Source organism: Triturus cristatus, chromosome 2_1 (assembly GCF_964204655.1).
Source record: "Triturus cristatus chromosome 2_1, aTriCri1.1, whole genome shotgun sequence".
Classification (NCBI taxonomy): domain Eukaryota; kingdom Metazoa; phylum Chordata; class Amphibia; order Caudata; family Salamandridae; genus Triturus; species Triturus cristatus.
This window is the reverse complement of record NC_140581.1, coordinates 938264489-938292229: the sequence shown is the minus strand read 5'-3', so window position 1 is coordinate 938292229 and position 27741 is coordinate 938264489. Positions and strand designations below refer to the sequence as shown.

The window sequence follows — 27741 nt, the reverse complement described above, 5'->3', positions numbered from 1 at the left end:
TCCTTTTACCTCAAAAATCTTCAAGGTATGTCGTTTTGGGACACATACTTACCTAATTTATTCACAATACTAGTTCTCCAGTATTGGGGTGTCTTTCATAGATTCACATGCTTGAATATTCCCCGTCGTCGGAGTGGGAGTCCCACGGTAAATAAAATAGCAATATATATAGTCATAATATACCTAAATAATCCCATAAATAGAGCTATGTAGGTGTAAAAACACCAAGAATGTACCTATATGAAATCTCCATAGGGATACATGGAGAGAGAAAAAAGACATTTGCAGTCTATCCCTGTCATTATCTTGGTCCAAACTACAGCCAATCAGGCGTCAGCACCTCTCCAGAACCTTCTCCTCAGAGTTCCTGACCTCAGATTTTCTACCGCACGTCGTGTGACAGGGAGTCTCCCTGAGCTCTGCTCAGTTTTTGTCTGTCAGAATGTCTTCAAGTAAGAGATCTCTGTTTAGACCTTGTTTTTCGTGTGGAAAACTGCGTTTATTCTCTGAGGACCCACACAAGTGCATTTACTGTTTGTACCCGGATCATGAGGTGGCAAAATGTAAATTTTGTAGAACCTCTTCTACAAAAACTTTGAAGGACAGGGAAGGCCGTCTCTTATTGTGGCTACAGAGACTTAAAGATAAGGAGGATCCAGTTTCTGATATGGAAAGCCTTATTTCTGGCCGTTCCCAGACAGCCTCAAAGCGCAGTAGTGTGCAGGAGTTGCCTTCTCCTTTCCTGAAGAAAAAGAAACTGTCTTTGGCTCTTACATCTGCCACATCTGCTGTTTCACCTACTGTTTTGTCACCTTCGAGACCTAGTTCTCAGGCTGTTGAGGCGTCTGTTTCCAAGTTTTCTGGAAAAATACTGGCAGCCTCGTCGACGATGCTTCCGACGAAATTTGCAGTGACCGGCTCGTCGACGGTGACTCTGACGACGACATCAGCAGCGTCTTCGTCGACGATTGTCCCGTCGACGTTAGCCTCGTCGACGGTAACCATCAGTACCACAAGGTCGGTGACTTCTATATTACCCATTACATCGTCGTCGACGAGGAAAGAAAAGGTTCCGTCGACGAAGACTTCGTCGTCGACGAAGGGTGTGAGATCGACTTCGTCGTCGAACTCGTCGACGGCTATTCCGTCGACGAAGAAGAAGAAGATTCCGACGACAGCTTCGTCGACGACGGCTTCGTCGACGACGGCTCCGTCGACGATGGGTTTGTCGACTCAAATTTCGTCGATGATAGTTCCGTCGACCACCGTTCCACCGACGGTAGCTCCGTCGACGAGGCCCTCTCCGAAAACGTCATCGGTGAATACCATGCAGCCGACGACGGCAATTTCATCAGTAAGGATAAAGGTGAACAGATTATCATCTGCTCAAAGGTCATTGAGAGAGCAGCTGCCTCCCGTGACTTCAGCGCCGGTTTCATCTTTCGCTGTGGTCCCCTTGATGCCATTGCCACCTAGTACTGGCCTAGATAGGCAAGACGAGATTATTCCTGTAGAGGAGTCGCAGCTTCCGTCACCATTATTTGCGACAGATTCTGAACAGGAGTCCGAGGAAGGTTTACCTGACTCTTTTGGTACGGCGCAAAGCCCATCCGACTTAATAATTAAATGCCAGGATGACAGTAGTGAGAATGAAGATCCAGTTTACAGGCAGCAGGTTCCTGCGAAACATTCAACGGCGACTCTGCCATTGTCACTCATAGCTAATCTCCAACGCATGTTGGACGATTATAACCAACGTTTTCCTCTGTCGCCGCAACATCCTGGGGTTCCGTCAACGCCTGTGGTTCCGACAAATATAACTCCGGTGCCGATTGGAAATCCTTCACCCCTGATGCCGTCAGCACCACCAAGACAGCCTTCAACGAGGTTTTTACCTCATCATGAGTTCGTGGAGGAGGTCCCTCAGGAAAGAGAAGAAGGTGAAATCCCAGATGATGATGGGGATGTTGAGAATGATGATGATGATATGGCGGAGTGGGACGAGTACCAAGCACAAACACCATCCCCCTCTCAAGTGGTATCTGGTGACTCACCTCCAGTGGACATAGCGACTTTTCACCAACTAATGGAAAGGGCGGCACAACGTTTTAGGCTGACGACGGAGTGCAGAGAGGAAGATTGTTTCCTTTATGATTTCAAGAGTCAACCTTTTAAACAAACGCATACTATTCCCATTGTGGATTTCATTTGGGAAGAAGGCAAGAAGTTGATGAAAACACCTAATACCTTGCCAGCACAGGTGCCTCGATTAGAAAAGAAGTATAAGGCGCCACTAGGAACCCCAGCATGCCTCACGGGTCAGTCAAGACCTGAGTCCGTCATTATGCAGGCAGCGCAACGTAGGGCGAAAAATCCTGCATCTACTGTCACCGCACCACCGGATCGTGACGGACGTAGAATGGATGCCATAGGGCGTAAGTTTTCTTCAATGGCCTCTACTGTGGTTAGAGCGGCTAATGCCTTGGCCATTTTGGGTCGTTATGACCGACAAGTGTGGGCTGACATTTCGACTCTGGTTCAAGAACTGCCTGAGCCATCTAAGGGCGAAGCAATGAAGTTGCTCCAAGAGGGAGAAGCTACGTCGGCGGAAATGATTGATTGTGCAGTGGACATCGCATGCACGGGTTTCTGTCAGCTTGCTGGAGCGGCTGTTCTGCGCAGGCAGGGGTGGTTACGATCGACATCCTTTCGCCAGGAGGTGCAGTCCATGATTTTAAACATGGCTTATGACGGAGAGGCGTTATTTGGAAATCACGTCGATGAAGCGCTCCAGTCCATAAAGAAGGATACAGAGACGGCTAAATCTCTCGGAAATGTACATTTTCAAAGACAAAATTTTCGTGGTGCACGCGGACGCGGCACCTCCTCAAATTTTCGAAGGGGAAATAATCAATATAGACCCAATAATCAAGGATCCAACCGCTATTCATATAGCCAGCACCAACAATCATCACGACAGCAGGCCTCCAAGTCGTATAGAGGGAAATCCTCATACAGAGGAAACACGTCAAAAAGACAATGACTCTTACCAGACAAGCAAAGTTGGAGGTCGAATCTCTCTGTTCTTTTCCCAATGGTCCTCAATTACAAAGGACCGTTGGGTTTTGGACATTGTGAAAAAGGGGCACGCTTTAGAGTTCACCAAATTCCCTCCGTCCACACCACCCACCGGACCACCACCAGCTCACTTCAAGGAACTTTTACATCAAGTTCGACTTCTAAGTCAAAAAGGAGCTATAGAGTTGGTACCAATATCTCAAAGGGGGAAAGGATTTTATTCCTGGTTCTTTCTTATCACAAAGAAGAACGGAGAATGAGGCCCATCCTCGATCTGAGGGCGCTCAACAAATATATAAAGAGGCAATCCTTTCGTATGATGACGTTAGTAGAGATCTTGCGTTTACTCTCGCAGGAAGATTTCATGGCAACGATAGATCTCCAGGACGCCTAATTTCATATCCCTATATTACAACGTCATCGGAAGTTCCTGCGTTTTCGAGTGGGTCAACACGATTTCCAATTCAAAGTGTTACCGTTTGGTCTGCGCTCGGCCCCTCGTGTGTTTACAAAGGTACTAGCTCCAGTGATAGCGTTTCTGCGACTCCAAGGTGTGCAAATATTTCCATACCTAGACGATTGTCTACTAAAATCACAGTCAAGCGCTCGCCTGCGACAACACACGCTTCTATGCCAGGAGATGTTTCGCTCATTAGGTCTCTCCATAAATGCAGCGAAATCCCAGCTTCATCCTTCGCAACAAAAGGACTTTCTGGGAGCCACTCTGGAAACGGTATTAGCAAAAGCGTTTCTATCCCAGGAGCGTCTACAAAAGATACTACGGCTGGTGACTTTGATCAGGTCAAAAAAGTCAGTTTCTGTAAGACTGTTGAAATCATTTCTGGGGATGGCATCATCGTCCATTGCCTTGATTCCTCACTGCAGGCTAAGGACACGTCCTATCCAGGAAGCACTGGATGCTCAATGGCGTCAAGTGTCGGGATCTTTCAACGACATGGTATGTGTCACAGATCAAATGAGGTCAGCACTCGAATGGTGGACAATACCAGCCAACTTAGCAGAAGGCACTTCATTTCTATCGGTGACACCGGACAGGACAATCACGACAGACGCCTCATTAGAGGGATGGGGCGCTCATTTGGAAGATCTTTCTGTAAAAGGAAGATGGTCAACACATCAAAGAACTTGGCACATCAACAGGTTGGAGCTTATGGCTCTAAAATCATTTCTACCCTTAATCCAAGGAGAATCAGTGCTAATACAGACAGACAACACAACCTGTATGCACTATGTGAACAAACAGGGCGGAACGAAATCCCCGAGTCTGTCCAGGTTAGCTCAATCAATTTGGGACTGGTCTCTCAGTCATCGCATCATGATTACAGCAGTTCATCTACCAGGAATATCCAATGTCCTAGCGGATTCCCTGAGCAGGTCCTCCTCATCGACCCACGAATAGGAATTACACCAACCAACTCTAGAGAGGATATTCCAACAATGGGGTCGTCCACGGCTGGATCTCTTTGCTACGCCGGAGAACCGAAAATGCCGAGATTATGCAAGCTGGCATCCCCACAAAGGGTCACAGGGAAATGCCCTTTTGATGAACTGGTGCAATCTATTTGCGTACGCTTTTCCTCCAATTCCCCTCATACCTCGGGTCCTTTGGAAGATGAAGAGACAACCTTGCCACCTGATTCTAATAGCCCCACGTTGGCCCCGACAGGCATGGTTCTCAGAACTGCTCCTGCTGTCCCAATGCCAACCAATCCTCCTGCAGTCTCGGACAGATCTGCTCACGATGAGCGAAGGGAGAATTTGTCATCCGAATCCTTCCTCACTGAGTTTATCGGCATGGAACCTGAACACCATGAGTTCGCCCATCTAGACATCCCGCAGAATTGTAGGGACATTTTGGCCCAGGCAAGAGCACCCTCTACAGTCAAGACGTACAAGTTGAAATGGAAAAGATTCTGCCACTGGTGTGCTTCTAACGGAATCCACCCAATACATTCCACGGCACACCAATTACTACCTTTCTTCTTGCACTTGGCTAGTTCCGGACTATCCCATGCAACTTTACGGGTTTTCCTAGCAGCGATTTCCCGTTTCCGACAGGATGGATCAAATTCCCTTTGTTCCTCAAGAATAATCCGCCAATTCTTTAAAGGCTTATTCCGAAAATTTCCGCCAATTCGGCGTCCTCCTCCGTTGTGGCATCTTAACGTAGTGTTAGCGCAATTGATGAGACCACCGTTCGAGCCCATTCACAAGGCCGACTTAAAACATCTAACTTGGAAAGTGGCCCTACTTCTGGCACTAACGTCGTCACGTCGTGTCAGTGACATCCATGCTTTTACCATCAAACCTCCTTTCCTGCACTTCAAACCGGATGCTGTAGTGTTGCGTACCAATCCATCATTCCTACCCAAGGTGCCTTCTGATTTTCATATTAACGAGCCAGTCATATTAAAGACTTTCTTTGCTAATCCTCAGACACCTGCGGAGCAAAGGTTGCATTCTTTGGATGTGAAACGATGTTTGAAGTTCTACATCAGCAGGACAGCTTCGTTTCGAAAATCCGATCAGCTTTTTATAGCGTATGGACGCTGTCATAAAGGACGTCAGGTTACTAAACCGACGATTGCACGCTGGATTTCGACGGCTATTGTCTTCTGCCATCAAAAGGCAAACAAACCACTGCAGTCTTCAGTGAGAGCACACTCCACTAGGGCAGTATCATCATCTACCGCCTTATTTGCTGGAGTACCTTTGCAACACATCTGCAGAGCAGCTACGTGGTCGACCAGACACACGTTTACTAAGCACTACTGCTTGGCGGCTTTAAGCGAGGAGGATGCTGCAGTGGGACAGGCAGTGCTGCGCAATCTTTTTAAATAAGGTGAGCCTCTTCCTCCCGCCTCCATATTGTTTCCATTTACTGTTCAATATTATTCATTGCATTTAGATACATACTGTATGTCAACAGATATAGGTATATATATATATATCACTGAAAAAACCATAGGTTTCACACATGTTATAGTTAGCTGTACATTTTACTGATAAAAAACCAATGAAATTCCCCCGTTATAGTTACTGTAGGCAACTATAACTCACGCGACCGCAATCCTCTGCTGATGCTAATACTGTATTTAGACACTTATTTGCCCATGTCTTCTTCCATTAAATTTTAGCTATACATATATTACAAATATTTTTTTTTCATAAAGACACATATGTCATCAGCAGAGGATTACGGTCGCGTGAGTTATAGTTGCCTACAGTAACTATAACGGGGGAATTTCATTGGTTTTTTATCAGTAAAATGTACAGCTAACTATAACATGTGTGAAACCTATGGTTTTTTCAGTGAATTTGCAAGGTTTTTTAAATGCTAATTCCTAACTATAACGTGTGTGAAACCTATGTTTTTTTCAGTGAATTTGTACGTTTTTTTAAATGCTAACTTACTTTGCGCCATTCGTGGTGTGCGCGCCCACTTAACGCAGTTCGTTCCGTGCGCGCACGGTGCGCTTCGCGCACCGTGCGCGCACAGTGAGCACGCGGTGCGCTTCGCGCACCGCGTGCCCACATTATGCGAGATGGGCCATGTACGCACGATGCGCTTCGCGCACCGTGCGCACATGGGGGACATATTATGCGCATCGTTGTGAAATGTTTTGTTTATTAATTTCAATTATTTCATAAGCCATGCACATGGGGTGGGGAGAGTGTGGATACTTTTTTTTTTTTTTTTTAATTTTTTTACGGTAAGCGTAATCGGCGATTTTTCGGGAAAAAAAACAATTTTTTTTTGGGCCTTGTGGGTTGTTTGGGGGCCCCGTATATCATTGCTGGGTGATTATTATTTCAATATACTGCCCCTTTACCCATTTTTGGGCTTCATTTATGCTGCCCTACTCAGAGTGCGAGAGAGAAAATGGCGGCCGCCGCTTCCTGGTTTCGGCCGATTCGAATGTTTACTTAGATCTAAGAGCCAATCAGAATCGCGCTCGCGCACGTCACCGTACGCGTACGGTAAGCGCACCGTAAGCGCACCGTAAGCTGGCTCAGATATATATATTGATTTCAAGGCTATTTTCTCAGAATCTACTGAACAGATTTACACCAAACCTACAAAAGGCACTTCCTTGACCTGAGGACTACCTCTCTGCCAAATTTCAAGTAATTCTGTTCAGCCGTTCGGGCTGTAGCTGTGTCTAAAGGTCCTATGGAAAAATGCATGGGGAAAACGCGTTTTGAGACCCCCCTTTTATCTCAGCCCCCGCTTGAAGAAACCCCCCGAGACTTTCAGGGTAGGAGCGTAGCGTAGCGCCCCACCTATTTTGAAAAATTCGCGAGGATTCGTCGACCGGCGCAAAAGTTATTCAAAATAGAATGTTGCGGATTTCCTATGGAAACGTGGTCCTAACTATAACTACCTACTGGCGACCGCCAGTAGGTAATATATATATGCTTCCTCCCATGAAGAAAAAGCGCAATACAGCTCCGGGGTAAAATTGACAAAGGCTTTATTTTCAAAGGCGCGTAGTGCTCAAAGTTCCTGAAACGCTCAGGCAGACGCGTTTCAAGCCTCCAATGGCTCTCTTCAGTGCCGGTTTCACGAACTTCTGTGCTCTGTAAGGGGGTCCAACAAGATGCAGCTGTGAAATAGACCGCTCCCTCTGTGATGTCATCACTCCTCCTCCAATGGAAGGTGTGCTAGCCCCTTGAGCTCACACCTTGCTGAGCAGATGCATGCTGGTTAGTGTAGTTCACATGGAGTGTCTGTGTAGTAACAGCGTTTCTCCTAACAACAAGTGATGCCCCAACGAAGTTGGTTGTGTTCCACACGTTAGCTTCAGATGCCCAGCGGTATGGGACAAAGTCTATTGCCAGCCCCTTATCAGGCGAATCGTTTCGCCTACTCTCTCCCCTTGCCGCTTGTCAAACCATGTGGCTGTCTGGGCAGCTGGGGGGGCGCCGTGTTGATGCAGTCCATGCAAGAAATCCACAACGTGCTGGTCTCTTCACGGTGCTCCAGAACGAGAGGGTGTATTGCTAGTCAGCGACCTGCTTGCTGACTTAACATCCAAACCAAAGCTTCCTCCCATGAAGAAAAAGCGCAATACAGCTCCGGGGTAAAATTGACAAAGGCTTTATTTTCAAAGGCGCGTAGTGCTCAAAGTTCCTGAAACGCTCAGGCAGACGCGTTTCAAGCCTCCAATGGCTCTCTTCAGTGCCGGTTTCACGAACTTCTGTGCTCTGTAAGGGGGTCCAACAAGATGCAGCTGTGAAATAGACCGCTCCCTCTGTGATGTCATCACTCCTCCTCCAATGGAAGGTGTGCTAGCCCCTTGAGCTCACACCTTGCTGAGCAGATGCATGCTGGTTAGTGTAGTTCACATGGAGTGTCTGTGTAGTAACAGCGTTTCTCCTAACAACAAGTGATGCCCCAACGAAGTTGGTTGTGTTCCACACGTTAGCTTCAGATGCCCAGCGGTATGGGACAAAGTCTATTGCCAGCCCCTTATCAGGCGAATCGTTTCGCCTACTCTCTCCCCTTGCCGCTTGTCAAACCATGTGGCTGTCTGGGCAGCTGGGGGGGCGCCGTGTTGATGCAGTCCATGCAAGAAATCCACAACGTGCTGGTCTCTTCACGGTGCTCCAGAACGAGAGGGTGTATTGCTAGTCAGCGACCTGCTTGCTGACTTAACATCCAAACCAAAGCTTCCTCCCATGAAGAAAAAGCGCAATACAGCTCCGGGGTAAAATTGACAAAGGCTTTATTTTCAAAGGCGCGTAGTGCTCAAAGTTCCTGAAACGCTCAGGCAGACGCGTTTCAAGCCTCCAATGGCTCTCTTCAGTGCCGGTTTCACGAACTTCTGTGCTCTGTAAGGGGGTCCAACAAGATGCAGCTGTGAAATAGACCGCTCCCTCTGTGATGTCATCACTCCTCCTCCAATGGAAGGTGTGCTAGCCCCTTGAGCTCACACCTTGCTGAGCAGATGCATGCTGGTTAGTGTAGTTCACATGGAGTGTCTGTGTAGTAACAGCGTTTCTCCTAACAACAAGTGATGCCCCAACGAAGTTGGTTGTGTTCCACACGTTAGCTTCAGATGCCCAGCGGTATGGGACAAAGTCTATTGCCAGCCCCTTATCAGGCGAATATATATATATATATATATATATATATATATATATATATATATATATATATATATATATATATATATATATATATATATATATATATATATATATATATATTCTCCAACTGTCTCCTGCCGAAGTTCAAGCCCTTTGAGGGGTGGTGCGAAGCCGGTGGAGAAAACCGGTAATCCAATATTCCAGTCAAAACGGAGTTCCATTCGCGCTCGTGGACCAAAAACACACCAAATTTACCAAAGTAAAGTAACCATAAGGGGGTTTATTAACTCCATAAACCCGCCGTGACGCGTTTCACCCTTAGGACGGGCTTGTTCACACAGCGTTTTTCAAAACAGTAAAGCATTACATACTTTTTCTTGCGTTTATAGACAGAGTTGGCAGACTACCAATGCAATGTTAAGGTTCCGAGTTCAGTGTCGCCATCTTGTAGTGTCAAAAGCGCATTGGCCAGACTACTAGTGTTTATACAAAGAACGTGTCATTGATCATTCGTATTTGAACACCAATTGATTACAATAAATTAAATCATATGTTACATCCAACGACAATATAATGCAAATAGTGCCTGTTGTACGTAATCGATTTGTCTGTCTGTTTTGCAAAAAGATAAAATACATTTGTGTTGTTAGCCAGCGATAAGTATCACATCGTAGTTCGTACTAACATGCAGTAATGTCTATTAAGTCATGGTTGTTGCATTTCCGATTTGATACAAAATAAGCCATACTGTATCTAATTTACAATGCTTTCTATGTACGTTAATAGGCAAAGTGCCTGAGAACCTAGTGTAACCAGGTTGTTTGTACCAAAGCGCCCCGTTAACCATATCTTATCATTCGTGATCGGACTTGAATCACAAAGAATCATGTCAAGTGACAATACAATGCAAATAGTGCCAATGATCCATGGTTAAGGTTATTCTGAATTGGTGCTTTGAAAGACATATGCAATACTGTATCATTATCTCAACACTTGTTGACAGGCTTAGTGCCTATATATTAATCAATTCAGAATTGGCATTTGAATGACTTATGCAATACTGTATTTTTATCACAATACTACCTTTGTACAATAACAGGCATGGTGCCCGAGAATTCAGTGTGTATTCATCATGATCTGGCAGAATTGTATGTCTTGCTTTCCCCCTGTGTCTCATTGTAAACTATGTGTCTACCATCCCCTATTAGTGATCTACAATACAAGTTGCACACAAAATTAAATGTGAAAATAGAACGACAAAATTATCGCAGTGAATCAAATAATATCTCAAATTCTTATCTGTGTCTTGTAGAATGTCTGGAAGGTGTATGAAGAAAAGGGTAGGGATAACGTTGTCATAGGACATGTATATATATATATATATATGTGATGTTTTTATACGAAGGTTATGATCATTGCGATCTCATGTTGATGTCATTATGGAAACAATAATATGGTTACTGCTTTCTATTCATATTCAAGCATGTGAATCTATGAAAGACACCCCAATACTGGAGAAGAACAATTGTTACTTACCTGTAAACAGGTGGTTCTCCAGTATTGGTGTCTTTCATAGATTCACATGCCACCCTCCCTCCTCCCTTCAGAGGCTTTTTCCTCCTCATAAACTATGCATACACTTTGGTGCTACGAAAATCTGAGGTCAGGAACTCTGAGGAGAAGGTTCTGGAGAGGTGCTGACGCCTGATTGGCTGTAGTTTGGACCAATATAATGACAGGGATAGACTGCAAATGTCTTTTTTCTCTCTCCATGTATCCCTATGGAAATTTCATATAGGTACATTCTTGGTGTTTTTACACCTACATAGCTCTATTTATGGGATTATTTAGGTATATTATGACTATATATATTGCTATTTTATTTACCGTGGGACTCCCACTCCGACGACGGGGAATATTCAAGCATGTGAATCTATGAAAGACACCAATACTGGAGAACCACCTGTTTACAGGTAAGTAACAATTGTTCTTTTTCATAATACCAGGAATTCTTTCACCTTGAGCACAGTAAATGGGAGTGTTTTCAATTACATTAACTCTCCATAGACCACCGCTCTTCATTAAATGTTGTTGTTTCCAGGAGGCCTTTTCCCCTGTATTAAGCCCTGATAATCGCTATCATGGGATTGTTTATAACCTTATTATCACTCCATAGGCCTCCTCCTGATTCACCAGGACTACAACGTTGACTGAGAAAACGTTCTCGCCCGCAGATATTAACCAAAATCTGCGCTTGGGTAAGCTTTTTTACCCTCATAGAGGACATTCCTTTTCTGCCTGATCTCTGAGCACACACCCTAAACTAGCTTTTATTCATTCCGTAGGCTGTATAGCCATCTGCACTGTCCTGAGGAAGACCCACCGTGACGCTTATTATATTTTGCGCAGTACACGAGGTCGAAACGTCGACGCACCCTTAAATGTCTACATAGTGCTTCTGATCACAGATTAATTCACATAGGATCTTGTAGCATATGTGAAAAACCATAAAGACATATCAAGAAATAATGTACCTCTCTATTCTACTTATTCACTTTTACCGCATTTGAAATATATTGTATATACTATTTATCATCACATGTCACTTTATCACCACAAGTCACCAATATTTTGCTCTTTTGAACTTATGTATTATGACAGCCCATAATACTTTATTCCCTTAAATTACCAAATTGCAAACTTCATTGGTGTGTGCCTTTTTTTCCTCATTTATCTGATATCTGTTACATGTAATGAATATTTTTTTAACTTTCTAAAACAAATTAGAAATTCAGACAGAACCATTGTATTTATATAATACGCCCACCCAGGTTCTGAGGGACACCGGCCACCCCATTATTTTTGCTCAATGTTATTTAGGTTTGGCAAACATTGATATAACATGGGTGGCTGAAAGAGGTTTGAGGTGGAATAACATCCTACCTCTTCTTTTATCTCTAACTGTTTGTGAGCCTCCACAGTTTATAATTATTCATTGTGGGGGGAATGATGTATTTCACCTCATTGGTGTTAAAATAGAGATAGAGGCTTTCCGTCGGTGGCCGGGCAAGATGGGCGACCGGACTTAATCCGTCTCGGCTCCCGGCTCATGAGCTGCCTCGGAGGGGACAAAAGGGGCGGCGGCGGCAACCTGCGCCGATCATCGATGAAGGCGGCTGGCGTATGATACTGTGGGGCATCGGCGGTGGGTGCCGGCGAGCTCTGCCCATCGTCGGAATGGCTCCGATAGCCCTCTTCGCCAGGATAACGAGGGGCGCGCCGGCTCAACATGGCGGCGCGTCCGTAGCGGTGAGCGGGACCCTTCGCGGTACTTCGGCAGTTGAGACATCGCGGGACCCCTGATGCTCACCGGGCTGTGCGGCAAGTGAGGCATGGCCTGGGGGCACTGACGGCGACATCGGCGCTTGATTAAATCGGCCGGCTTTCATCTCCCCTTGTGTACCTGACTTCAAAATGGCGGCGGCGCGGCACTTCATGGCGGTTCTGCACGCTCCTGTCCAGCAGCCTGGAATCAACTGTCGGCTTCGCGGGAGGGGCCCCCTTTGATCATCGAGCCCTGAGTCTTTGGATTGCGGGACGCTAGGGGGCTCCTCTGGTTGAGGCCTGAGGGGACAGGTTCCGTCACTTGCCGCTGCCGTCCAACCTGCACAGCTCCTCCTAGCTACGCGAACCGCTGGCGCCTCCAGTCCATGGGCCTCGCTGATGGTGACCCTGCTCCTTCTAGTCTAGCAGCCTTCTGCCTCCACGGCAGTGGTCGGTCGCAGGAGCGACACATCAGGTCTGCCTGAGGGGCTCGGGTGCCTCCTGAACCTCACGCTCTCCTCTATCACCGGTGCCACTCGTGCATTCCCGAGGATTTCCAGGACTCCAGGTACGGGGCCTCGCATCAGGGGGGTTACCCCTATTCGACATCGCAGGCAGCAACCCACTGATCCGAGACTAGCGCGTTCAGCTCTACATATGCCAGCACGACTCTGACAGTTCTGCTCTATGCCGCTTAAGAAAGCGCCGGGCAAGTCTTCGAACAAGGTCTCGGATTTCTTTTCGACCGCTGACAAGCGTTCCTCGCCGCGGGGAGACGCAAGCTCGGCAGAGATGGCACTTACGAAGGCTGATCTGTTAACCATGTTTAAAGATTTCCAAGCCGAATTACGCAAAGACATTGGCCAAGACATCAAAACCTCCATTGACCAGTTGCGGGCAGACCTGACCGAGCGACTGTCCTCCCTGCAACGGGATGTGGATTCGGTTGGCACCAGAGTCCTGGACCTTGAAGCCCATCACCAGGAACAGGAGCAGCTTGCTACCAGCCTCCGGGACGATGTCCACTCCCTTAAGGAGCAGCTTCATCAATCGCAGCTACGGGCAGAAGACCTCGAAAATAGGGCTCGGAGGGAGTACATACGCATTAGAGACCTGGAAGAAGGCGCAGAGGGGCCTGATCTAGAGGCCTTCGTGGTGGGTCTCTTCTCGGAGATCGTGTCTCCACAAACTCTCAAAATAAAGTTGGATAGAGTCCATTGGGTGGGTCTCTACCACAGAGAGAGAAGAAGCGGCCGCACGACGTCCTGGCCAAATTCCACTCCTACAAGGTCAAGGAGGCTGTTCTCCAGGCGGCCAGGGCTAGGGAGTCTATCGCATTCCAAGATCATACCTGCACCATTTACCAAGATGTCGCACCATCGACGTTGGCCAGGAGACAATTGCTCAGACCCGTTACCACTAAATTGCGGGAAGACAAGATCCGATACAGGTGGACTTATCCATTTGGGCTCAGTTTTGAATTTCAGAATAAGCGACGCCATATCACCGACCTCCAGGAGGGCTTGGACTTGTTGGGCATCCCTTCTGGAGGGGATGCCACCACCCAGGGCACGTTCAGCGAACCCACCCGAGGAGCTTCATCATCTTCTGCTTGGTCACGCAGGGTGAAGCGCTGAGCGTTTGCTGGAAGCTCCGGAGGCTTAACGATGTGGCTCGGGTCTCTTTGCAGACTTGGTTGATGTCTCTGGGACCCTCCGACGATGTGCAACAGAGGCAGACTTCTGCCTGGGGAGCCCGGTGCCCTGCTGTGGCCTCTGTCTCTGGGGCTGTGGGCCCCTCCGATTAAGGCAGTGGGTCATCGACTTTGCAGACTTCATAAGTAAGACTGATGTTGTCTCCTTTTGATATTCACATAGTGGTCCTGACTATGCAGGGTGTCTTTTCTATTTTTTAAATTTTTTTTTGCTAGCTTTCGGATACATTCTGTGAGGTGCACTGTTGATGATTGTTCTATTTTCCAATGTGGTTGCCTTCTGGTTGCAATTATCTAGGCTTGGGCTGATGTTACGTGGCGCTCTTTCATATTCTGTGGCCTTCCTAAGAGCCGCACACATTTGCCTTAGGTAAACCTTCCCGCCGGGGCAGGCGTGGACTGGGTCCTCGGACCTGTTGCCTCCCATGGTCTGAGAGGGGCCGTCTTGGCTCCACAGAGGGACCAAAAGTTATGTGCAAATTGTTTTTATGTGTTTATTTGTTCACATTTTCTTAGGGGGGGGGTGGGGGTGGGTGGTGGTGGCGGCTTTTTAATATGGTTTATTGGGGATTCTCCTGCTTGCGGGAGGGCACAGTCACTGGGCGTTGATGTTTTTGCTTCTTCTGAGGGGCAGCTTGGGGGGAGTGGTGCGTTGGGGCTTTTCAGGCTGGGGATGAGATGTAGTTCTCTCCATGTGATGTGATGCCGCTCTCAATTGGAACCTGGAACGTTAGGGGTCTCAACTCACCTCAAAAGCGTCATAAGGTTTGGCAATACATTATTGATCATCACCTCGACGTTGTGGCTCTGCAAGAGACACACCTAGCTCGAGCCGAAGACTCAAGGCTCAGACACAAACTCTTTCCCCTAATATACAAGTCCTCGGCCCTCACGAAACATCGCGGGGTGGCCATTATGTTTCGCTCTACTACACACTTTCAACCATTGGGGGTTCAGTGCGATAGAGAAGGGCGTTGGGTTATGACCAAAGGTCACCTTAGAGGGAAAGTCTGCACCTTTGCGGCGCTATACGCCCCTAATACCGGTCAGTCGGTTTTCCTTAACGTATTTCTGGGGAAATTGACTGACTTTGCGGAGGGCCCGATGATCATTATGGGCGATTTCAATTTGATATGGCACAAGGAGCTGGACAGTTCATCCACTCAGCATGCGGGCCTAGGCTCTTTCTCCGGGGAGACACAACAACGCATACATGATCTGGGCATCTTTGACTCCTGGCGCGCGCATTTCCCCCAATCGCGAGATTACACGTTTTACTCACATGTCCACCGCACATACTCCCGACTGGACTACATTTTTGTCAGCCAGTCGCTGCAAGCCGCATTACAGGACGCCAAGATCTTCCCCCTCTCGATATCTGATCATAGCCTATTCTGGTTTTGCCTCAATTGGCTAGGGACTGCCCCGACCTCTCCCAGATGGTATTTCCCCCCGTCGCTTACTCGTGATAAGGAATCCTGTTCCAAAATTAGGAACGCTATTGCGGAATTCTTCAATATTAACAGGCCAGAAGATACCTCGGAGTTTACCACCTGGGACACATTGAAGGCTGTTATTCGAGGGGAATGTATAGCTCTCAATGCGGCACTGAATAAGCAGCGTGCTCACGAGAGAGAACTACTAGAGACCGAACTGACGGCTCTTGAACGTACCCATAAAGCTAACCCCACACGGCAAACGTTACGCGGTCTTACGGCCCTCCGAGGTGAACTCAAGGCCATTTACAATAATAGGGCGGAATTTACACTTCTTAAGCTCAGGCACCTATCGTACACCCAGGGCAATAAAATTGGTAAACACCTTGCCAGACAATTGAAGGGCAAACGGGAGAAGGAATACATAGGCGTCATTTTGGATCCGTCGGGGGAGATTACCCATAGGGACAGGGACAAGGCGGAACTATTTGGGACTTTTTATGGGAACCTATATTCTGGGGATTACTTAGACACGAATGCCCAGCAGATATTCCTCTGGTCGCTGTCTTTGCCCCAGGTGTCGGCTTCTTGGAACGACCTACTTACCGCCCCTATTACCATAGAGGATGTCACCAGGGCCATTAACAGCCTGAAAGCTCATAAAGCCCTAGGGCCGGACGGCTATACGGCCCTTTTCTATAAGACATTTGCCCCCGATGTTTCTCCTTACCTTGTCCGCCTTTTCAATAAAATGGCGGAAGAAGGTGCGACTTCCGGCACCATGTCTGAGGCCGTGATCTCTGTGATCCCCAAAGCAGGGAAGGACCCCCAGCTTTGCGCTTCCTATAGGGCGATTGCCTTACTGAACCTTGATGCTAAACTGTATTCTTCAATTATTGCCAAACGCCTCAATGATCTCATGCCCGCCCTCATCCACCCGGATCAGTCGGGTTTTATCAAAGGACGCCAGGCGCATGATAATACCCGTAGAATCATACACCTGATTGAAAAGGCCAATAAGCGTCAGATCCCGGCAGTCTTGGTAGGCTTGGATGCCGAGAAGGCCTTCGATCGGGTTGATTGGGGTTTTCTATTTTGCACTCTTGGGGCATTCGGTTTTGCTCCTAAATTCCTCAACATGATACGAGCTAACTACCGTCTCCCCCGCTCTAGAGTTGTGATCAACGGGGTACACTCTAATACCTTTTTTCACTCTAGAGGCACGCGCCAGGGTTGTCCCCTCTCACCCCTACTTTTTGCGCTCAGCATTGAACCCTTGGCTCTAGCGATCAGGAATAACCCTGCCATCCAGGGAATACCCTTTACAGGAGAATCCCATAAGATATCGTTGTTCGCAGACGATGTCCTTTTATCCCTGTCCGAGCCGGCGACGTCTCTCCCGCCCTTGCAGGGGGAACTCGAGCGTTTTGAGCTAGTCTCCGGGTTCAAAACAAACCTAGGCAAATCATATATAATTAATCTTACCCTCTCGCCCACGGAGGTTCTTCGGCTTCAATCTCTTACCCCGCTGTCATGGGCTACCTCCTCCATTCAGTACCTGGGGGTTCATCTGACGCCGAGAATTGGGGGGCTATATGCTGCCAACTTCCCTCCCATTCTAGCACGTATTCAAATAGAACTCAGGAAATGGAAGCCTCTCTTCTTGTCTTGGCTGGGCCGTATTCATGCGATCAAAATGACTCTTCTGCCCAAACTTCTCTATCTATTTCAGGCCTTACCCATCGAGTTGGAGGCTGATTTCTTTCGAAAGGTGAAATCCATGATTCTGCGGTTTATCTGGCAGGGAGGTCGAGCGCGCTTCTCTTACTCTCTGCTGCGCTGCTCCCGCTCTGACGGCGGCGTGGGCCTACCGGACATCCTCTTATACTACAAAGTGGCGCAGCTGAGAGTCCTTACTGAATGGTCCCAACAGGACTCCGAGAAACACTGGTTACATATGGACCGCAGTGTGACGGGCGAACCATCTGGGACCTGGTGTGGCGACCCCGGAACACATATATCAGTACCCCTACTCGCACCACCCTTAAAATATGGGACTCGGTCTCGAGTAACGATAGGTGGACCACGTTCCCGTCCCCGCTTACTCCGATTCATTTCAATCCAGCATTCACCCCGGCCCAACATGAGGGCCTTTTTGATGCCTGGAGAAAGGGAGGTTGCCTGGCTCTAACACACTTGTTCCTTAACGGTGACCCACTCACTTTTGATCAGTGTAAGCAAGACTATAATCTAAACGACACGGAACGTTACCACTATACACAACTGATGCACTGGGCCCTCTCTCCACACGTACGGGACACTGCTACTCGGCCCCTCTCGAAATTTGAGGCCTTCCTCACCAAGACTACTGGTATGAAAGGGGTGATCTCGTTCGTATATAGCTTCCTGCTTAAAACGGCTTCATCTCCACGCCCCAGGTATATGTCTATGTGGGAGGACTTGATCCACCGCCCTATCTCTGATCAGGAGTGGTCGCACCTATGGTCCGACATGGCACGATTCAATCATTCCACAGAACTCAGGGAAGCTCACCTGAAGACCATGATGGACTGGTATCTACACCCAGCTAAACTCCGGCAGATTTTCCCCTCCGCCTCGGATAGATGTTGGAGAGGGTGTGGTTTGCTTGGGGACTTCCGGCATATATGGTGGGACTGCCCGACTATCCGCCCCTTTTGGGAAGAAATCCTGGCGCATATAAAAGATATGTTGGGTTACCCCATCCCCGCCACCATGGCGGGAGTGCTTTTGGGACTTCGTGACGCCTCCCTAGAACATCAGACACGAGCGGATAAAATGATTATGTGGCTTTGTGTTGGAGCAGCTAAAGTCACCTTAGCAGCCGCTTGGAAAAGGAAGGAGGCTCCTGCTGTTTCCCTCTGGTACTCCTGCCTTTGGAGATTGCTTAGCTTAGAGCGTATGGCGGATATTTTCAGGGATAACTATAAGAATTTTGAATTTAAATGGGGACCCGTTGTTTCTTTCCTTTCCAGAGGCCTCCCGGCCGCCGTTTGTCCCTCTTCTATAAGAAGCCTCCACCTCTTTCAATTTTGATCAGAGTACTGTGTCAATCTCCATCTCCATCTCGTATTGCCGCCACCACGGGTAGGGTGGGGGGTGGGTATAGAGGGGTGGGGGGTTTTCCTTTTGGTCTCTTAGTTTTACTATCCCATGTTGGGATACCTTTGTATATGCTTTCCCTTTTTTTCTTGTTTTTTTGTTCACTTTATGTATAGCGCCTCATTTGCGCAACTTGGGGAGGTTGCCATCACAGAAGGAAGTTAAATGACCTATAGATTTGCCTGCTTGCTTCGTACCTTTGTAACCACTTGGCTTAAGCTCCATTCTGTTTAGAAACTGTGTTCTCCAGTCGGCCTGCCTATCGGGAAGAGGAGCTGGTTTTGTGTTGATCAAGGCAATTCATTCAACTGCTATGGACATGTTGAGATTTTCTGATCCCCTGCGCGGGATCTTGTGATGGTACTCTCCCAGATTGTACGTTGTAAAATTTAATAAACATAACTTTGAAAAAAAATAATAATAAATTGAGATAGAGATGAAAGCTACTTTACTGTCTTAAATAACTATATTTCCTCACACTCATTTTCTGTTTTCAAATATTTGCCAAAGGATAAAATGGAGCTATACTCATTTGCGAATGCTAAAAAGTTTGAGAAAACCTGCAGACATGTTAACAAAACTGTGTGTGCATTCCTAAGAAATCACAACATGTCATCCATCTTCCACTTACACATTGTTTTTTCCAAACTCTTATCTATATCATAGAGATGTTTTTTTCCAAACTCTTTTATCTATATCGTAGATATGATGTAAATTTCACCTCAGATGAAATAACCTGTTCCTTACTAACATCCAACCATAGCTGCAAAATCATATGTAAATCCAATTTGCACACTTTAAATCAAAAGCTTTTTTGAGGGCCAACCTCATCCTCAAAGAGTAAATATGAAAATGTGTACCTTCTTTTCTAAAAATACTTTTAACTGTACCGTGGTACTCTCTATAAACGTTAGTGGTAGTATGCCGTAATTTGTTTTTTAAAGCATATAGCAACTTTTGGAAAAGTTTCCCTACTTACTACATTTTTCCTAAAGCAGTGATAAATACAGGAAGAATACTACACTTAATAATCGAGTTACTCTTAAGGTTTAACTCAAAACACAGGCAATCTAGCGTAAAAGACAAAATGGCTCCCTTAATTTTTGGAAAAGAACACATTAGCCAATTACATAATCGCTTGTCTTCCCTATGTACTGTGGTAGTACCGCAACATCACTACGTTCAAATACCTTCTCACTTAAAAAATACTTACTCTACTTATGTGTGCTACCCAAAAGAATAATCCGCGCACCATAATATGGAACACTGTGAAATTTCTTCAAAATCCAACTGACATTTTTTTCACTACGCAAATACAAAAGAAAATGCATTGGATTACAAGCCAAGGGACAAAAATCCCTCTCTGGTGATCCCAAATAGAACTGCAGAATGGCAACCACCACTTTGTAATGTTGTAATATATCAACAAGTTGGCTGAGGTTTTACTGACTTCTGCGGCAGCAGTGTTGTGTTCTCCAAGGTATTGGATCAACCTCATCCCGCCTCTACGAGTGAGATTTGCAAGGGCTTCTGTGTTTACAGCTTGTGACTCCACGAGGAGCAGGTCACATTGTTCTCCTGTTCAAGGCCCGGCGGGAACTTATTTTGGGAGGCTCTGGTGTTATTGGGCCTCAAGGAATCGGTTTATTGCCATCAAGGACAATTTTAAAATCGGACACTCTGTGTGCAGTCCTGCACAGCAAGCATCTATCTGGACTGGTATCTTCGAGTTCATCCCCACAAATCATCTGTCCCAGTAAGGTGTAATTCTGGGAGTTGTAGTATTTGCAGCACTCCTGCTGATGGCTGGTCACGTGATGGGGAATTGCCAATGCTCACGCCAATGGGAGGGTGCGGGACTATTTGAGGACACAGGTGGGGCAGCACCTTGATCTAGAGCGGCATCCGACAAAGGCTGAAGGCAGCCGAAATGCATCATGCCACATGCTGTTTCATTAAAACAATTCCGAAGAAATCCCGTGTGGCCTCTACCTTTTGTGATTGGAGGGGTTTGGTGCATATTTTCACGTCAGCCAGAGGCGTGTTAAGAGACCCCATCCTGCAAGTTGGCTGAGGTTTTACTGGCTTCTGTGGCAGCAGTGTTCGGTTCTCCAAGGTATTGGATTAACCTCATCCCGCCTCTACGAGTGAGATTTGCAAGGGCTTCTGTGTTTACAGCTCGTGACTCCACGAGGAGCAGGTCACATTGTTTTCCTGTTCAAGGCCCAGCAGAAACTTATTTTGCAAGGCTCGGATGTTATGGGGACTCAAGGAATCGGTTTATTGCCATCAAGGACAATTTTAAAATCGGACACTCTGTGTGCAGTCCTGCACAGCAAGCATCTATCTGGACTGTTATCTTCGAGTCCATCTCCACACATCATCCGTCCCAGTAAGGTGAATTCTGGGAGTTGTAGTATTTGCAGCACTCCTGCTGATGGCTGGTCACGTGATGGAGGATTGTCAATGCTTCTGCCTATGGGAGGGTGCTGGACTATTTGAGGACACAGGTGGGGCAGCACCTTGATCTACAGCGGCAGCCGACGAAGGCTTAAGGCAGCCGAAATGCATCATGCCACATGCTGTTTCATTAAAACGATTCCAAAGAAATCCCCTGCTATTTGTAATTTCTCTGTACACAATGGAAATCAAGCTGCACATCAGGGTTAGATTTTCCAAGTTTTTATGGTATCACCATTATTGTTTTTATTGTATCACCATTAGTGCAATTTCACAGGGACAGTCGGCGCGTTTCGGTGCTCTCTCGCTCTCTCTCTTTCTCTCTCTCTCTCTCTCGCTCTCTCTTCATATATATATATATATATATATATATATGTATGTATGTATGTATGTATATAAAATAAAATATGATGTTTTTAACAGTTTTCCCACCTTACGTACTGCTTACTATTCGGATTCAAGCATGTGAATCTATTAAAGATACAATACTGGAGAAAAATACAAGTTGCTATTGATATCTTCCATAGATGCGCATGGGACCCTCCCACTGCCCTTTTCAGATTGCTCACCTCATTCAATATCTATTGTTTTGATATGTATACATTACACTTATTCCTAGAAAATCTGAGGTGTGTTAGCCTTGGTGGAAAGAGATGATGGGAGAGCAGTTATGTGCCTACAGTTAGTTTCTTTCTAAAATGAGGAGTATTGGCTTACAGTATTACCAGTTTAAGATCTATTGTATGCGCCTTGGCTTGTCACTGCTGATTATATTTACTGTTGGACTCCCACCTCAACGACTGGTTAGATTCAAGCATGACAGTCTGTGAAATATATCAATACTGGAGACCCACAGTGTTCAGGTAAGTTACTTGTTTTCCCGCTTCACTGCCAGTGAATGAGTTTTGTTGCTGCAATTAACTGAGGTGGCTCAGACTCCTATTTGTCAAAATGTATAAATAGCTATTCACAATACAACTATTACATATATTTATTGGTATAATAACTAGCACCTCAATATGTTGCCAGATTTATGTAGCATTTTACAGTAGAGTGATTACTGACGTTTGCAACAGTTTCAGGCATAATTTGTTTATTGTGTCAAGCTGACCAAAATAGTACCCCTTTATTTCAAAGTGCTTGTATTTTTCAGTGTGCAGAATGAAAAGGGACCAGAATGCAAACTTCAGTTTCCAGAGGAACTGTACAAGAACGAAAAACCTGGAGCTTATCCTCTGACATTTGGTGATGGAGATTTCAAAAGTAAGAATTGATATTAACGCCATTGCTTTGAAAAGCCCAAAATGTTTCTATCAGTTTTTAATATGGCAGTTTTCTATTGGTACTTTGGAACTATTGTTTTTTTAGTTCTGAATCGTTCAAAGATTCATATGTTTGGATTATTCTTCATTGACAGGCTGAAACTGACATTACATATAGCAGTAAATACATGTGTGATGATACAGCAATGTTTATTCAGTAGTACTTTATTATTTTTTTGTGAACTATATATTGTTTTTTTCCCTTGGGTACAAAACATGTGTTATCACAAATAAAAACCTTACGGAGAAACACTTTATCCATAATATGTGATATATAGATGTGTAGCATTTTGTTACAGTTTACGTGAATCCTCTCTTGTGCCAGCAATATCTCCCCTTCCCCAGAATGAGAAAGTTTTAATGCAAATGTAGGCTAGATCATGTGTCCAGCAGATCTGAATAATTCCCTAGGCTCCCCACTTCCCTCTATCCGGACCACTACACTCCTGCTCAAATTGTATCCGTTTCAGATTTGAACCATTATTTGATTATCCATAATTGAGATGCCCAGTCGGGCATCTCAAAGTCAAAGAGGGCCATTCCTCCATGTTCTCTCTGCTGGTGCAATAATCTCAACTGGACATGGGGGTCTCACCTCCCTCCAGACAAACCACACTGTCGCCGTTCACAGTCTGTCAAAGAAACAATGCTCCATTTTTAAGGGGAAAGCTTGAAATATATAAAGGAGTCGCAGCAAAATATTAATTTTTTTTAAACTCAAATTTGATTAGATTTAGTAGTACACAGCATCATCATTTAGTTACAACCAAGTGAAATCACATGTCTGCATTCGATCATCGAATACTAACAACCTCCCAGCCGAAATAGATCTTTACAGAGGCAATCCATGGTAAGTGCTCCCCCCACCCCCCTATTTTCTTGTGTTTCCGAGGGAGGCTACCGGCCCCGTAAATTGGGCGTTCTTGGCACGCATACCAATCATCGCTCTACCACCACACATCAAGGGAAAGGGCCTCTGGACGTTTCCAGCAGTGAGCAATGTCTCTCTTGGCCACTAAGGATGCCACCCCAATAAATATTCTGTATGCACCTGATTCACCAGCGCCTTCTAATAAACCCAATAGTGCCTCCCGAGGACCCAACTCAATGTGGTGGCCCAGGACCTCAGAAATCTCCCAGTTCCTTCCATTCCAGAAAGGTATGAAGAGCGGGCAGGACTATACCAAATTAAAGAAGTCAGCACTTGGGGCTTAGCAGTGTGTGTCGACAGCTTGTCTCTCCCGGCCCATCCGCTGCAGTCGATCGGAGGACAGGTATGTTGCATGAAGGTAGTTAACTTTGACGATCCTCAAGTGAGGGCAAAAGCTAGTTTCCTTGAGACCAGACAGGCTTCCCTCCAGTCATCGTCCTCCAGATCGCCCACCCAGTCCTCCCATATACGGTGGAGGTGTGAGAAGAAATCCGTCGCAATGATCATTAGGGAGCGATAGATCATAGAGATTGCACCTTTGCCTAGATGGCCTGTCATGAGCTTTGCTTCATGGGGGCTGTATTCAGAGATGTGCGTGTCTGCCAGGAAGTGAAGAGAGCATGATGCAGTAGTAGATAACAAAATAATTGTGTATGTGGTAGGCTGTATTGTTCCTGTAATTCTTGCAAGGACATTAGGAGTCCCCCTCTACGAATGCCACCCAGATAGTACTGATGCAGTTCCGTTGAGAATACCTGCAAGGCCAGCCACGTGATCCAGCTAGGTGCTATGCAACAGCAGTGTCATGTTTGTGAGGGGGCGCGTCCATCGAGTGAGGCATAGGGCTACTCTCCTGCCTAACTCCATCACTGGAGGGAAGGACGGAACCATAGAGGGCAAAGGGGTGCCAGAGAGAAGATCAAGAAGACCATCAAAATCTAGAAGTTCTAGTTCAAGATTTTAAACCATTCATTCACAGGGACCAGGTGAGTGGCAAGATAATACCCATAAAGGTCAGGAGTGGCGAGGTCTCCATCGAATGGTGATTTTCAGGCTGATGCGAAGGCCACATGGTGTCGCCCACCCGCCCAAATGAAAGAAGTTAACTTCAAAGTAAGGGAGCTGAACTATGTACGGGAAATAGGGTAAGGGTAATTCGCCAGGACATAGAGATACTGAGGCAAACACATTATTTTAAACAAAGCAATTCGTCCCATTGGGTTAAATGGTAGGCGACTCCATTTATTCAAGTCGCTTTCCAACTTCAATCAAAGAATACAAAAGTTGAGAGGCCAGTGTCAGAAGGCAGAGGTTGTGGATCCCAGAGTACATAAAGGAATTTTTTGAGTAGGAATGTCATGGCACCAGTGTCGTCCCGCCACAATACCAGTTACCAATAGCAGAAGAGATTTGCCGCCATTCAGCCGTAGCCCAGATGCCTCAGCATATAATCGAAGTATCTCAAGGTACCTAGGACTCGTCGTTTGTGGGTCACTGAGCAGGACATCGTCTGTATAAAAAGTAGTGCAGTCTTCCATATAGCCTCTCCATTGCTAGCCCCATACCCGTCCTGAACCCAAGCATCGCATCTCATCGCATCTCATCAGACCGGAGTATCCGATAAAGAGGCCTCCTGATCTGCGGTGTGCCGTGCAACAATCACTGGAGCTGGGCTTAAGGCAGTCTGTCGCTCTCCTTGATTTGGCTCTCTCTTCCAGCACCTGAGGCTGTCCCGTCGCGGATTCATCCCAGTCCTTCAAACCCCTTCTGCAGAGCGCTCGCTGTTTTGTTGCCCATTCCCGGGCCGGAAAGAAGAGCATATAGCGGATGTTAAGCGCACTGAGTTTTTGCTTTACCTCTTCAAATGTGCAACATCGCTGTTGGACCTCCTTGGTTAATCAGGGAAGATCATAATTTTGGGATTGTAGTGTCATAGGTTGGGGTGGGACCGGGCCTATCGAAGGATTGTGTCTCTGTGGTTAAGAATGCGTGCCATCACTGAACGGGGAGAGGCCCCGGGTGGGGACCTTTTGGTCAGAGCACGGTGCACCCACTCCACCGCAAAGCAAACGGACAGCTGGAGCCCAGGACTGGAACCAGTCCTCCAAAAGATTATGCATCCTGGCTATCCTCCACCCCTTCCGACAGGCCAATCAGACGCAAGTTGTTCAATCTGGAATGATTTTCAGTCTCCTCAGCTCGCTCGGTGAAGACCGCCACAATGGAGAGTTGACGTTTAAGGGTCACAACGTCGTTTTCGGTCATTAAGATCCACTTTTCAGCCTCAGTAACTCTCTCAAATACCTTTGAGAAGGTCTTGGTGCAGGAGGGAGATGTCAATATGGATGCCTTTCACCCTGGCCTCCCTAGAGGCCTGAATCACAGTGAGGATGGTTTAGAGGTCAACAGCGGGTGAGGCCGTGAGTGTCAAGGAGAATTCTGCCGATACACCTCGTTTGAGTGGCCTTGGATGGTCGAAGCCTATCACGGCCCATTGTCAGTCACATGAGGATCACCAGATAGACCGTAAGAGTGTAGTGAAGCAAGGTTAGGCCCTTCATCTTCGGCAACGTGGGTGGATTCTAGAGTGGGGAATCCCGGCTCAGGTCAAAAGGGGCCCCCTGCTTAGCATCCATGCCCCACCCCCCGTTGTAGAAGGCCGGCCAGACAAATGTGTACCACTCAAAGTCGACCGCTTGCCTCAAGGCAGCACGGGCAGTCAGAGGCCAGCAGTCCCGATGTTCTCCTTAGAGGAGAGGGAGTTGAGTATCGCCCAAGGAGGGGGCAGCCTGGGCAGGGAGGGATGGCTGAGCCGTGCCCATCTGGCAATTCGGAGCAACGGAGGAGGCACCATTTGTTTGGGCCCGCTATCATCAGGGCACTGTTCCACACCCCAGCTTCTTCAGGTAGTCGCGGGGAGCCACCTCCCGGGCAGACGCCATCCCTCCTCTCACAAAGCCAACCTAGGGCAAGCCAGAGCACAAGGTTTCAGCATGTAGTGCGCAGGTGGGCCAGCTGCATTCCACGAGATCACCCCATCCAAACCGGCTAGGTCCTTTTCCAGCTTCTGCCACGCCGCTCCCCAGTATGTCCCCCGATGGAACAGTCCAACGGTCGCAGCAAGGGGGACTCACAGCATTCCCCAGGGGGCAGCCCAGTCTTCAAGCAGTGGGGCTCAATCGCGGTCCGGGTAGCCGGCGAGCCCTGTAGAAGCCCACCCGACCTCCTAGTTAATCTCCGCAGGGGAGGCGGTACAACAGAGCTCCCAATACTCCGCGAGGGTGGCTAAGTCAGGGGGGAAACAGCAGCCGGGGCTCCGCAGTTGCCTTCTACCTTTACGTGGCGTTGTCACCACCGTCGCCGCACTGGCTGCCAGTAGGCCCGTCCGAGGTCCTTCAGTTTCACCCGGTGTGCCTTGGCTCCATCAGATCTGTTTTCCGACCCCAGATCTCCTCAGTCCAAGGCAGGGGGGAAAAGGAACACTCCACCTCACTATCATTGGCCACCGTCAAGTGGCTCTGGGCCAGGAGACCCAGTGAATCCAGGGGGCTCTGCAGGACTGTTCACCGATCCCTGTATAGCGTTACAACAAACAAATGATGGACGGAAGGCTGACAATGCAGACATTCTCCCCCAGTCAAGAGATCTGGGTTAAATCCATCGTTCTTTTGCCCACTACGCCACCCCAGTTCAGACATGGCCATATGCAAATCAGTCTTGACCCTGTGCCTCATGGGAACAGTCCAGCCCGAACTGCCTAGCCATGTCTTCCCTGGACCGGAATCAAGCATCCTAGGACCGGTTTCTGGCCGGGCTGGACTGTTCCCATGAGGCACAGGGTCAAGACTGATTTGCATATGGCCATGTCTGAACTGGGGTGGCGTAGTGGGCAAAAGAACGATGGATTTAACCCAGATCTCTTGACTGGGGGAGAATGTTTGCATTGTCAGCATTCCGTCCATCATTTGTTTGTTGTAACGCTTTTCGCCCTAAGTGGGATGGGTATTCCCAGACGTGGGACCCGTGCTCACTACGCCACTGGAGTCAAGCTATCCTGGCTGATGACGGCTGATAGCCAGAAACCGGTCCTAGGATGCTTGATTCCGGTCCAGGGAAGACATGGCTTGGCAGTTCGGGCTGGACTGTTCCCATGAGGCACAGGGTCAAGACTGATTTGCATATGGCCATGTCTGAACTGGGGTGGCGTAGTGGGCAAAAGAA

At 47.2% G+C, this 27741-nt stretch overlaps 1 protein-coding gene across 1 annotated transcript in view; it reads left to right on the top strand.

The window, feature by feature from the left end:
* The window catches only part of UHRF2 (ubiquitin like with PHD and ring finger domains 2), an 898530-nt gene that overhangs the window by 461085 nt on the left and 409704 nt on the right, over positions 1 to 27741 (top strand). Inside the window, exon 5 of the mRNA XM_085633451.1 lies at positions 22421 to 22530. Within this exon, the coding sequence (XP_085489577.1) occupies positions 22421 to 22530 (110 nt within the window). The remainder of the gene's footprint in view (positions 1 to 22420; positions 22531 to 27741) is intronic.